This window comes from Gorilla gorilla, chromosome X (genome assembly GCF_029281585.2).
Source record: "Gorilla gorilla gorilla isolate KB3781 chromosome X, NHGRI_mGorGor1-v2.1_pri, whole genome shotgun sequence".
In the NCBI taxonomy this organism is placed as follows: Eukaryota; Metazoa; Chordata; class Mammalia; order Primates; family Hominidae; genus Gorilla; species Gorilla gorilla.
In genome coordinates this window covers 89312069-89324884 of record NC_073247.2, presented here as the reverse complement: position 1 = coordinate 89324884, position 12816 = coordinate 89312069, and the positions used below count along the sequence as shown (strand labels likewise).

The 12816-nt window shown below is 37.3% G+C and overlaps 1 protein-coding gene across 10 annotated transcripts in view; it reads left to right on the top strand.

The window, feature by feature from the left end:
* The window catches only part of ATRX (ATRX chromatin remodeler), a 282427-nt gene that overhangs the window by 141914 nt on the left and 127697 nt on the right, over window positions 1–12816 (top strand). For all 10 annotated transcript variants that reach the window (XM_055376622.2, XM_019019449.4, XM_055376624.2 and 7 more), the window contains 4 exons: window positions 7059–7200; window positions 8413–8522; window positions 9396–9542; window positions 9723–9900. In XM_055376622.2, the coding sequence (XP_055232597.1) occupies window positions 7059–7200; window positions 8413–8522; window positions 9396–9542; window positions 9723–9900 (577 nt within the window). The remainder of the gene's footprint in view (window positions 1–7058; window positions 7201–8412; window positions 8523–9395; window positions 9543–9722; window positions 9901–12816) is intronic.

Here is a 12816-nt window from a genome sequence, read left to right as displayed (position 1 = left end):
ATACTGGGAAACAGGGTGCTGCTGCTTTGAGACTAAAACCTTCACCTTCTGGTAGGTGGTGGGGCAAGGACAAGTAAAAATGCTGTAAAACGTTCCTGTTGTATTGAAGGTGACTTTTTTTCTTTTTCGTTATTTTAGAGACAGGGTCTTGCTATGTTGCCCGGGCTAGCCTCAAATTCTTGGGCTCAAGCGATCCTCCTGTCTAGGCCTAGTTTGTACTACAGGCGGTCACCACCATGCCTGGCTAAGATGTTGTTTTCTTGATTGGGTATTTGCTTGGTTGCTGTAAACCTTTGACTGTGTTCCAGAGCTCTGACAAAGTTGGTTCAGAAAGTTTCTACTTGTTTACAAAATAGTTCTGTGTGGGAACTGGAGCTTGGAGCTTCCTAGTCTATTGTTTTGTTGATATCTACATTTTCCCTTCCTTTTTTTTTTTTTTTTTTTTTTTTTGGAGACAGTCTTACTCTGTCACCCAGCTTGGAATGATGCAGTAGCATGATCACTGTAGCCTGGAATTCCTGGGCTCAAGCAATTCTCCCACTTCAGCCTTCTGAGTAGCTAGAAGTACAGGAGCAAGCTAATCTCTTCATTTTTGAAAGTTGTTTTCCCTGGGTATAGAATTCTAAATTGATACTTTAAAAAAATCTCTTTAAAGATGTTACTTCTTTGTGACATTTTGTTTGTTATCTTTCTCCTTTTTCCTTCATCTTTGCTCCTCTGCATGTGCCTTTTATTTCTTGGAAAGACAGTCTTAAAAGATTTTTCAGTATTTTAAGATTTTTTGTTAATGTCTGGCTTTCGGAAATTGAAGATTTTTATTTTCTTTGTTTATCCTGCTCTGGGTTCCTTGAACTTGTTGGATCTGTGGGTTTATAGTTTCATCAAATTTTTGTTGGTTTGTTTTAGAGACAGGGTCTTACTCTGTTGCCCATGCTAGAGTGCAGTGGTATGATAATTGGTCACTGTAACCTCAAACTCCTGGGCTCAAGAGATACTCTTGCCTCAGCTTCCGGAGTGGCTAGGACTAGAGGCATGCCCTATTGCTAATTTTTAAACTTTTCGTAGAAACAAGGTCTTGCTATGTTGCCCAGGCTGGCCTCAAACTTGTGACCTCAAGTGATCCTCACACCTTGGCCTCCCAAAGATCTTGGATTACAGGTGTGAGCTACCATATCCAGCTTCCATCAAATTTTTGGAAAGTTCACATCATTATTTTTTGAAATAATTTTTTTCTGTTCTATTTTTCTTTGGGACTTATATATTACGCTCTTTAATATTGTTCCATAGGTTTCTTATTTTCCCCCCTCTGTTTCATTTTGGATAGTTTTTCTTGCTTTGTCTTCAATTTTGTTGATCTTTTCTTCTGCACTGTTATGATATTAATCCACTTAGTGAATTACAGTGTGCTATAATTTTCATCACTAGGAATTCCATTTAGTTTTTTTGAAATATCTTCTATTTTTGTTTTCACTGTGTTCATGTTTTCAGTGTTTGGGCATTTTTTATTTTTTATTTTCATTTTTTCTGAGATGGAGGCTCGCTCTATCACCCAGGCTGGAGTGCAGTGGTGCGATCTCTGCTCACTGGAACCTCCGCCTCCTGGGTTCAAGCGATTCTCCTGCCTCAGCCTCCTGAGTAGCTGAGACTACAGGCGTGTGCCACCATGCCCAGCTAATTTTTTATATATTTTTAGTAGAGACGAGGTTTCGCCATGTTGCCCAGGCTGGTCTCAAACTCCTGAGCTCAAGCGATTCACCTACCTCTGCCTCCCAAAGTGCTGGGATTACAGGTGTGAGCCACCACACCCGGCCTATTTGGGCATTTTTAATCAGCTGTCTCACTTTACTTGTCTGCCTATTTCATTATTTCTGTTACTTCTTGGCCCATTTTTGTTGACTCTTTTTTCCCCTGGTTATTCTTCATATTTTTTTTCTTCTTGACAAACCTAGTAATGTTTTATTTAAAAGTTCAGTTTAATTTTGAAGCTTTTAAAAAAGCCTGATTAATGCGTTTCTTCAATACTCTTTAATTTATGAATTGCTTTGACCCACTGCTAAGATTTGGTCTCTTCGTGGTCTCTACTGAATGCCCTGGGTTATAAACGAAGAGGCTACTGTGCCTCCTCTGAAATCGAATGCCTCCCAGCACCATGTGATCACTGGGAGCTGTTTAGCTCACAGCTTCTTAGTCATGCTCTGCCTGGCCTCACAAAGTTTCACTCCTCATGTGTGCATTTTAATGTTCAGCTATGACTCAAAGTGAATCCTGTCTTGATTTTGAGTTCTTTTTGTGTAGCTCTTTTTTCTTTGTAGTTCTGCCCCACAACTTCAGTCATCTCAGCCTGACCTTTGTTTCTTCAACTTGATATATCTCCAGTGCTCTCCTTGGGAATCCCTTTTCCCTGATCCTTCAGGCACCAATTCAAGGGGAGTATAGGGGTCTTCTTGTTGGTTTTCCTACTCTGAGGGATCAGGGTCCTGTGGTGTCTTTATTTAATGTCTGAAAAAATTTTTTTCATATATTTTGCCTACTTTTCTACTTGATTACAGCAGGAAGGTAAACCTGGTTCCTAATAAACCATCATGACTGGAAGCAGAAGTTTGGTTCAACCTTTTAATATTTTGGTCGTATGATTTTTTTTCCTTTATTTTCCCTTCAGTTCAGATATGGGAGGTATTTCATGTCTGTATTTATTTTTACTACACCTTAAGTGATTATTTGTCCTAAGTTTTTCTCCTATTTCATTGCTGTGTATTTATCATTTTTTTAAATTTCAGCTTTTAGTTTAGATACGGGGTGGGGGGGTACATGTACAGGTTTGTTACTAGGTATATTGTGTGATGCTCAGGTTTGGGATGTGGATCCCATCACCTTTGTAGTGAACATAGTACCCAATAGTTGTTCAACCTATGCCCTCTTCCTTCCCTCCCCCTCTAGTAGTCCATAGTGTCTATTGTTCCCATGTTGATGTCCATGTGTGCTCAGTGTTTAGTTCCCACTTGTGAGAACATGTGGTATTTGGTTTTCTGTTCCTATGTGAATTTGCTTAGATTTATAGCCTCCAGCTGCCTCCAAGTTGCTGTAGAAGACATGATTTTCTTCTTCTTTATGGCTGCATAGTATTCCGTGGTGTATATGTACCACATTTTGTTTACCTAATCCACCATTCATGGTCACCTAGGCTGATTACATGTCTTTGCTATTGTGAATAGCATGGCAATGAACATATGAGTACTTGTGTCTTTTTGGAAGAATTATTTATTTTCCTTTGGGTATATACCCAGTATTATTAGTTAAATAAAGTTTCCTTATATTATAGCTTGAGTGCATAAACACATCTACTTAGTCACTAATAGGCAGATGATTTCTTTTTAACTTATCTCCTCCTACATTTAGGATGAAGATACACTAATCCTCAATCCTGAAGACAACACTTAATAACAAAAGTATCATCAAGTCACTGATGAACATATGGTTCAGAAATCTTAATTAAAGCCTTGTATATTAGTTTTTTTATTGTGGCATTAAAATGTACCACACACTTAACCTCTTAAGACAAACTTATTTGTCTCACGGGTCAGGAAGTTGGGAATAGCTTAGTGAGCATGGCTCTACTGTGTTTTCTGCTTAGTGTCCCACCAAGCCGAAATTAAGATGTTAAGTAGAGTTTTGCTTTCATCTAAGACTTTGTATCCTTTTCCAACTCACTTGTTGGTAGAATTTAGTTCCTTTCAGTTATTACACTTAGGTCCTTAGCTACTAGAGTTCTCTCTCCACAACATGGCAGATTGCTTCATCTTTGAGATCAATAGAAAAGCATTTCAGTCTTTTAAAGGGCTCACTTTAATTAGGTCAGGCTCACCTAGAATATCACCCTTTTGATTAAATCAGAGTCAGCTTATTAGTGGGCCAATTATGCGAATGATAGCCCAATCATATTTACAGGTCTCAACCATACTCAGAAGGTGAGGGGATTATGCAGGGTGTTTATATCAGATGACGGTAATTCTGGGGCCATTTTAGGATTCTGTGTACCACACCTTGTAAACAGGACAAGACATTTAGGGAATTTTCCATTTTTATAAAATGGCTTTACCCCAGTGATATGAAGCTACTACATATCCAGGCTGGGACACAGTAATAATTTAGTGAATACTTAGCCTATGCCAGATACTTTGCATACATTGCCTTATTCGGTCTCCAGAACAACCTTGTGGAAACTATTGATAATCATTCCCAGTTTGCAGATTCAGACACAGAAGCTAAGAGGGTTTAGGTAGCTTGATGAAATGGAATTTGGGTCTGAATGGCCTATGCTATTTTTACTTCACCACACTGTTTCTCAGTGTTAATCTTGGTTTGTATATCACAATTTTATGTAAGTACAATATCTATTCAGATAATTTACTGCAAATCTGTGACTTATTTGTAGTTTTTTGGATGTGACAATGATCGTATGGTTTTACAAAGAGGAAGTGTCCTTTTAAAGAGACATTTACAAACATTTTATAGATGACATTGCATATTTTCTTGTGTTCGCTTCAAAATGATTTGTGGGATCTGGGGAACTGGACAATGGGTAAAATGCTGTCAGTGAAACAAAACTGGCCTTAAGTTGATAATTTTCTTTTTCTTTTGAGACGGAGTCTCACTCTGTTGCCCAGGCTAGAGTGCGGTGGCGCAATCACGGCTCTCCGCAACCTCCACCTCTCAGGTTCAAGCGATTCTCCTGCCTCAGCCTCCCGAGTAGCTGGGACTACAGGCACGCGCCACCGCGCTTGGCTAATTTTGTTGTTGTTATTGTATTTTTAGTAGAGATGGGGTTTCACCATATTGGCCAGGTTGGTCTCAAACTCCTGACCTCATGATCCACCCACCTTGGCCTCCCAAAGTGCTGGGATTACAGGCATGAGCGACCGTGCCCAGCCTTAAGTTGATAATTTTTGAAGCTGAGTGATGGGTAATAGGATTTATTATTCTCTTCCATCTACTTTTGTGTATGTTTGAAAATTTCTATATTGAACATTAACAAATTCATTTGTTAACTAGTTTTAATTGTAAATAAGAAAAAAGTGCCTAAAATTTTATTTCTTCACCATCGTAATGTTTTTGTTTTTTAATTTTTTTTAAAAGTTTTTTTTGTTTGTTTGTGGTTTTTTTTTTTTTTTTTTTTTGAGATGGAGCTTTGCTCTTTCACCCAGGCTGGAGTGAAGTGGCACGATCTCGGCTCATTGCAACCTCCACTGCCAGGTTCAATCCATTCTCCTGCCTCGGCCTCCAGAGTAGCTGGGATTACAGGCGCCCGCCACCAGCCTGGCTAATTTTTGTATATTTTGTAGAGACAGGGTTTCACCATGTTGGCCAGGCTGGTCTTGAACTCTTGACCTCAGGCGATCCATCCCCCTCAGCCTACCAAAGTGTTAGGATTATAGGAGTGAGCCACCGTGCCCAACTGCGTAATGTTTTTATGATTTTAAAATCACGAGTTTCTATTTTTTTTCATGGAACCGTAAAACTTTATTACAAGCATTTATTTTACTAAACTAGTATTTTGTAATGTTTAAGAGCATGGACTCAGGGGATCAACCCTCTGTGTAAATCTCAGTGTCATGATACTCAATAGTTGTATGACCTTGTGCAGGTTACTTTACTTCTCTGTCCCTCAGTTTTTTCATCTGTCAAATGGTAATACTTGTACCTATCTTGCGTAGTTACTGAATATACTATGTAACGGATAGAGATTAGGATAAGACAGCAAAAAATATATGCACACACACACTTGTTACCTGTGTGCATATATTATATCTACTTAAGTTTTATTTTAAATAAGGAGCTTGTGATAATTGTTTCCGTTTTGTAATTAGAAGGTATTATATGTTCCTATCATGATTTTTGAGCCTGTGGTTCTGAAACCAGTGTTTCTAAATATTTTTTTCTTTTCACATCATGTATTTACAGTGTTTTTCAGTGGTAGTCATGTTGACATCCTGAGTCGCACATTTCTTGTTTGGGACTGTCTTCTTCCTCCTCCTTCCTTCTTCTTCCTTCTTCTTTCTTCTTCCTCCTCCTTCCTTCTTCTTCTTCCTCCTCCTTCCTCCTCCTTCCTTCTTCTTCCTCCTCCTTCCTCCTTCCTCCTCCTTCCTCCTTCCTCCTCCTTCCTTCTTCTTCCTTTTTTCTTCCTCCTCCTTCCTCCTTTTTCCTTCTCCTTCCTCCTTCCTTCTTCCTTCTTCTTCTTTCTTCTTCCTCCTCCTCCTCCCTCCTTCCTCCTCCTTCCACCTCCTTCCTCCTCCCTCCTCCTCCTCCTCCTTCTTCCTCCTCCTTCTTCTTCCTTCTTTATTCTTTTTTTTTTTTTGGCATAGCAACCAAAAACAGGGAACACTGCTTTTTTCACAACTCTGTGTAATAAATGTTGTTGAAATATCCAGGGTGAGATCTGTTGAGCTAAATTACTGACATTATCAGAGTGATTTAAAATTTTTTGGAGAGTTTTGATTTTAGAAGACATAAAACCCTGAGCTCTGTCCTGGCTTTATTGAAGCAAAATAGTGGTGTGTTAGTTCTGAGATTGGGTAATTTATAAAGAAAAGAGTTTTCATTGACTCACGGTTTTGCAGGCTGTGCAGGAAATATAGTGGCTTCTGCTTCCGGGGAGGCCTTAGGAAGCTTCCAATCATGGCAGAAAGCAAAGGGGGAGTGAGGCACCTCACATGGTGGGAGCAGGAGCAAGAGAGTGAGGGAGAGGTGCTGCACAGTTTTAAACAACTAGATCTAGTGAGAACTCGCTCACTGTCACGAGAATAGCACCAAAGGGGATGGTGTTAAACCATTCATGAGAAATCCACCTTCATGATCCAACCACCTCCCACCAGGCCCCACTTCCAACATTGGGGATTACAATTAACATGAGATTTGGTGGGGACACAGATCTAAATCATACCAATTGGATTTGTGGTGTGGGAGTAAATGTGTCTATATTTTGGAAAATCTCCCTTGGTAAGACTGACCATTGCTTGAATGATTTCTTTGAGCTTAACTATCAACAACTCCTTTTCTTGTAGGTGATAGAAATTGAAGATGCTTCACCCACCAAGTGTCCAATAACAACCAAGTTGGTTTTAGATGAAGATGAAGAAACCAAAGAACCTTTAGTGCAGGTTCATAGAAATATGGTTATCAAATTGAAACCCCATCAAGTAGATGGTAAGAAACTATTAGATGATTCAATAATTTTTAGTTAAGTTTTTACCAATATTTGGGTGTGAGGCAGCTGCCTCACATCCTGCTAAGTCCTGGAGGTAAATTGGTGAGTGGGGTGGGGAATCCACAATTCCCCTGCCTTTATGGAGCTCATAAACAAATGAGGAAGAACAAAATTGGGTGATTGCAAACACAATGAGTGTTATAAAAAGAGAAAGAAGTGCTACTTACAAATGGGTAGATATAGCAAGTGGGTTTCACCTAATTAGCAAAGACTGGCCTAAGGGCAGCTAGGGGTTGGGAAGAGCTGTAGCTAGCTAAAAGCCTTTTTCAGAAAATGCTATTTCAGCATTTTTAGGTATGTTTTCTTTATTAGAGTTGAATCAGTAAGTCAGTTTTGAGTGTTTATGTGAATTAATCATAAGGGAGGTTCTGTAGTTCCTACCTTTTGAGTTGCTAGTCCCCTTTCTTGCTCAATGTTTACTATCGAATAAAGGAAAAGATGATGAAATTATCTCCTGAGTTTTTTTTTCCTGATTGACTTAATAAACTCAAAGGTATTTTTGATAGGAAGCCATTCTCTTTTTGGATAAAGTTGCTCTCTTTTTACAAAAATTATTATTATTATTTTTTGAGATGGAGTCTCGCTCTGTCACTCAGGCTGGAGTACAGTGGTGCTATAACAGCTCACTGCAATCTCTGCCTCCTGGCCTCAAGTGATTCTCCCAACTCAGCCTCCTGAGTATCTGGGACTACAGGTGCACACCACCACCATGCCTGGCTAATTTTTTGTATTTTAGTAGAGACGGGGTTTCACCATGTTGGCCAGGCTGGTCTCTAACTCCTGACCTCAAGTGATCTACCCGCCTCGGCCTTCCAAAGTGCTTGGATTACAGGCGTGAGCCACTGTGCCCGGCCATGTTTCTCTTTTAGAGTATTCTTATGTTTCTTTGAACCATCTCAGGGAATAGAGAACATCTACTGTGGATAGCTTAGAGAAGATGAAGGAAAGTCCCCCTGTTCTATGTTTGTGTTAACTTGTTTCTGCTTTAGTTTGGTGGGAAAAAATCCCATTTACATGTAAGAAATTATTTGGCTAAGTGTTTTTTTTAATGCTGTTTCTTAGAAGTTTTGGTTATGTTTTTGATGTGTTTATATAAAGGAAGTTTTTAACTTGGACCTTTAAATTCAACTTAATGAAGCTGTTATTTTTAGGTGTTCAGTTTATGTGGGATTGCTGCTGTGAGTCTGTGAAAAAAACAAAGAAATCTCCAGGTTCAGGATGCATTCTTGCCCACTGTATGGGCCTTGGTAAGACTTTACAGGTAAGAGCTGAAGAATATGAAGGTATCCTGTTTTTGTGGATTCATTAATATATATTGGATTCTATTATGTTTCAGGCACAGTCGTAGGGGCTGAAGATAAAGCAGTGAACAAGAATAACAAGATCTGTCTCCAAGGAGCTTATATTCTAGTGGAGGAGAGAGCTGCTAATCAAATAAGAAATATGTACTTTCAGAAAATGAATGTTAAGGGAGGATATTGAGTTAGGAAAGGCATCTTTTAGGAGGTAATGTTTGAGCAGAGGTCCTAATGAAGCGAGGCTGTGGGGTTTCAGGTATGGCCAACAACAACTGCAAAGATTCTGAGGTAGAAATTACCTTTTTTTTTTTTTTTTACAACTTTTAACGGTTTATGATGTTAAAGTAATGACAAAGTAAAGTATCTTTTACTATTAAAATTGCTGCATTTCTAAATGGCAGGAGTTGTAGCAGAGATGTAAAATTGATGAATGTATTTGTACTTTTAAACCATAAAGTAATTATAGATTTAATGGGTCAGAACACATTAAAGTGGAAAAATATTATGTAACATGATTCTCTTCTAAATGAGCGATGGTATTTTTTGAAGGACTATAGGGACATTCTGTGGAGACCTAGGACTTAGTATTGGTATGGGATCATTTTATACTATTCACATTGATCATAGAATCATGGAGCTTTAGAGTTGGAAGAGCCTGATACATCATCTAGTTGAACTTTTGCATTTTACTATCTCTTTCCCTGTGCCTTGCCTGGTTTGGAAATTCTGGCCGTTTATTGTTTAAGCAAAACAAAGCTATAATATTGTAAGATTGCTTAATTTATTAAATTTTTTTGTGGGTATTTAAACGAAGGTGACAATCTGTTTTCTTATAGGTGGTAAGTTTTCTTCATACAGTTCTTTTGTGTGACAAACTGGATTTCAGCACGGCGTTAGTGGTTTGTCCTCTTAATACTGCTTTGAATTGGATGAATGAATTTGAGAAGTGGCAAGAGGGATTAAAAGATGATGAGAAGCTTGAGGTAACTTATTTTAAATGTTTTCTATTATTAAAATAGTCACATGAAATTCATATAGTAAACTATTTTTAATTTTTTTAATTTTTAATGTTTTTTAACCAGTGATGCATATTTCAGTGGGAATATTTAATATTCACATGTTTTTAGTAGCTACTTAAAAAAATCTTTATTTCCCCACAAAAGGTTTCTGAATTAGCAACTGTGAAACGTCCTCAGGAGAGAAGCTACATGCTGCAGAGGTGGCAAGAAGATGGTGGTGTTATGATCATAGGCTATGAGATGTATAGAAATCTTGCTCAAGGAAGGAATGTGAAGAGTCGGAAACTTAAAGAAATATTTAACAAAGCTTTGGTTGATCCAGGTAAGGTATTAATAGACAGTGACATAAAGAAGCAAGTTGAATAAAAAATGTGTTTATATTTTATTTAACAAATAGTAATTGCACAGCTACTAAGTATCTGGTCTTTGTTGTGGTTATCCTTCAGGTTTTTGCCTTTTAGAAAATTCTTAGTATTTCAATAGAATAAAATCACCCTTAATGTCGCCAGCTGTTCAGAATTTATTTGCTGAGTCTGAAAGTGTTTAGGGTTTTAGGGGATACCTTGTAAACACTTAAAAATGCACAAATGTCTGTGTTGCAATCAAAGATTCTTCCAGCTATCCAAATATTAGGTGATAACAAGAGCTCTCTCCATATCCTGAAAACAGTTTGTGTCTTTCCAAACTTCATGTCATTAGAAGAATTGCTGCTTGCTTATCTCCTTTTAAGGGGCCATCAGTATGAAAGGTTAATATTTTCAATACTGTTGATCCTTATGTGATAGTAATCTGATGTGAGAGCCAGATGTTGATATGTTTGCCACTTGGAAAAGCAACACGTTGTACTGTCTGCAAAACTAAAATTAATTTTTAATCTACGATTATTAATTTGTGCAATTTTTTCTTCATATGTTTATCTTGTCATATCATATTACTTTAAGACACTATTGAGGTTTTATTTTTGTTGAGAAAGTCTGGGTAATTGTCATTGTCAAAGTGATAGTAATCTTTAGAATCCGTGGCTTTGCCTCTTTTTTAAAGATAATGAGGTAGTTAATACATAGCAAAATAACTGCCATCACAAATCTAAGGCCTAATAATAAGTTTATCTCTTTCCCACGATTAAATAGGTGTCTATAAATCTTGTGGCTGGTTTATTGTTGAAAAGTTATAAGCTAGTGTCTAGTATCATTGTAGCAGATTTTTTCCACAAGATTTCCTTGAAACTGTTTAATACAACAGTTTCGGGTGCTTAGTGTACTTATTTGTTCATGAAAAAAATGAAGAAAAAAAAGAAATTAAAGCTTCTAACATGAAGAGTAACATTTGTCATTGCCATATTTTATCATTTAGTGACATTTAAAAAAAATTTTTGGCCGGGCATGGTGGTGCACGCCTGTAGTCCCAGCTACTCAGGAGGCTGAGGCAGAAGAATCGCTCAAACCTGGGAGCTGGAGGTTCCAGTGAGCCAAGATCGCGCCACTGCACTCCCATCTGGGTGACAGAGCGAGACTCCATCTCAAAAATAAAAAACAAAAAACAGAAAAACAGAAAAAACCTTTTCATTTTGGAATAATTTTCTGTTTACATGAAAGTTGAAAAGGTAGTGCAGAGAGTTCCCATATACCCTACATCTGGTTCCTCCATTGTTAACATCTTACATTGCCATGGTAGATTTGTCAAAACTAAGAAATTGACACATTATTATTAATAACTTCAAACTGCATTTGTATTGCACCAGTTTTTCTATCCAGGGTTCTACATTGTATTTAGCTGTCATGTCTCTAACAGTCTTCTGGTCTATGACGGTTTCTCAATCTTTATTTTTTCATTATCTCATCAGTCTTAAGGAGGACCGTCCAGGTAGATATCCTGTAGAGTGTTCTCTGATCTGAATTTATAGTTTTTCTTGTGATTAGACTGAGATTAGACTGAGGTTTTGAAAGAATATACCAGAAGTGACATACCCTTTTTGTCACATCATATCTCATATCGGGGGTACATGATAAGCACTTGCTGTCACTGATGATGTTAATTTTCATCACTTGGCTAGGGTAGAGTTTGTCAGGTTTCTCTCCTGTAGAGCTGCTACTTTTACCTGTCCCTCATCTGTTCATTGGAATCCAGTCACTCAATCTAGCCCACCTGAATGGGAGGATGGTGGAAATTAAGCTGTATCTCCTATAGTGGGTAATACCTACACATAAAATTTGGATTTTTTTAAAGAAAAAATTATCTTTTCTTACCCATTTATTTAGCCTTTGATTTGTATAATTATATACTCATCTATTTTTAGTTCATGCATTGGACTATAAACCATTACTGCATTTTTTTTTTTGCTCAAATTGTTTCACTTTGACCATTGGGAGCTTTTTTTAAGGTTAGGTCCTCTACCCTTTGATATGTCCCTATCCTTTTGGCTTTGAGCACTTTATTACTTTCTGGCATTACAGGATGCTCCAGGTTCATGTTATATTGTCCCGGCCCCAGAATCAGCCATTTCTTGAAGACATCATGGTTCCTTTTACTGAAAATTGACATTTACAAATGTAAACACACCCATATAATTTGCAAATATATCCTTCCATTCTGTGAGTTGTCTTTTTACTTTTTTATATCATCTTTTCAGTACTAATCTTTAAAATTTTGATTATATTTAATTTACCTATTTTTTTCTTGTGTTGCTTTTGCATTTAGTGCATATCCAAGTATTCATTGCTTAATCGAAGGTCATGAATTTTTTCACCTGTGTTTTCTTATTTTATAGTTCTAGCTCTTGTATTTATGTTTATGATCTATTTTCAGTTTATTTTTGTATATGGTATGAGGTGGGAGTCCAACTTCATTTTTTGTATTTTGATATCCAGTTGTTCTAACACCATTTGTTGAAAACACTATTCTTTCTTCATTGAAGAGTCTTGACACCATTGTTGAAAATCAATTGACCACAGATGTATGTGTTTATTTCTAGGCTCTCAATATTATTGTATTGATCTATATGTCTGTCCTTATGCCAGTGTGACATTGTTTTAATTACTGTAGCTTTGTGGTAAGTTTTGCAATCAGGAAGAAGTCCTACAACTTTATTTTTCTGTCTCAAAGTTGTTTTGCTATTTGAGGTTCCTTGAAATTTCATTTGAATTTGATGATTGGCTTTTATATTTCCTCAAAGAAACTAGCTGGGATTCTGTTAGATATTGCATTGAATCTGTAGATCAATTTGAGGAATATTGCCATC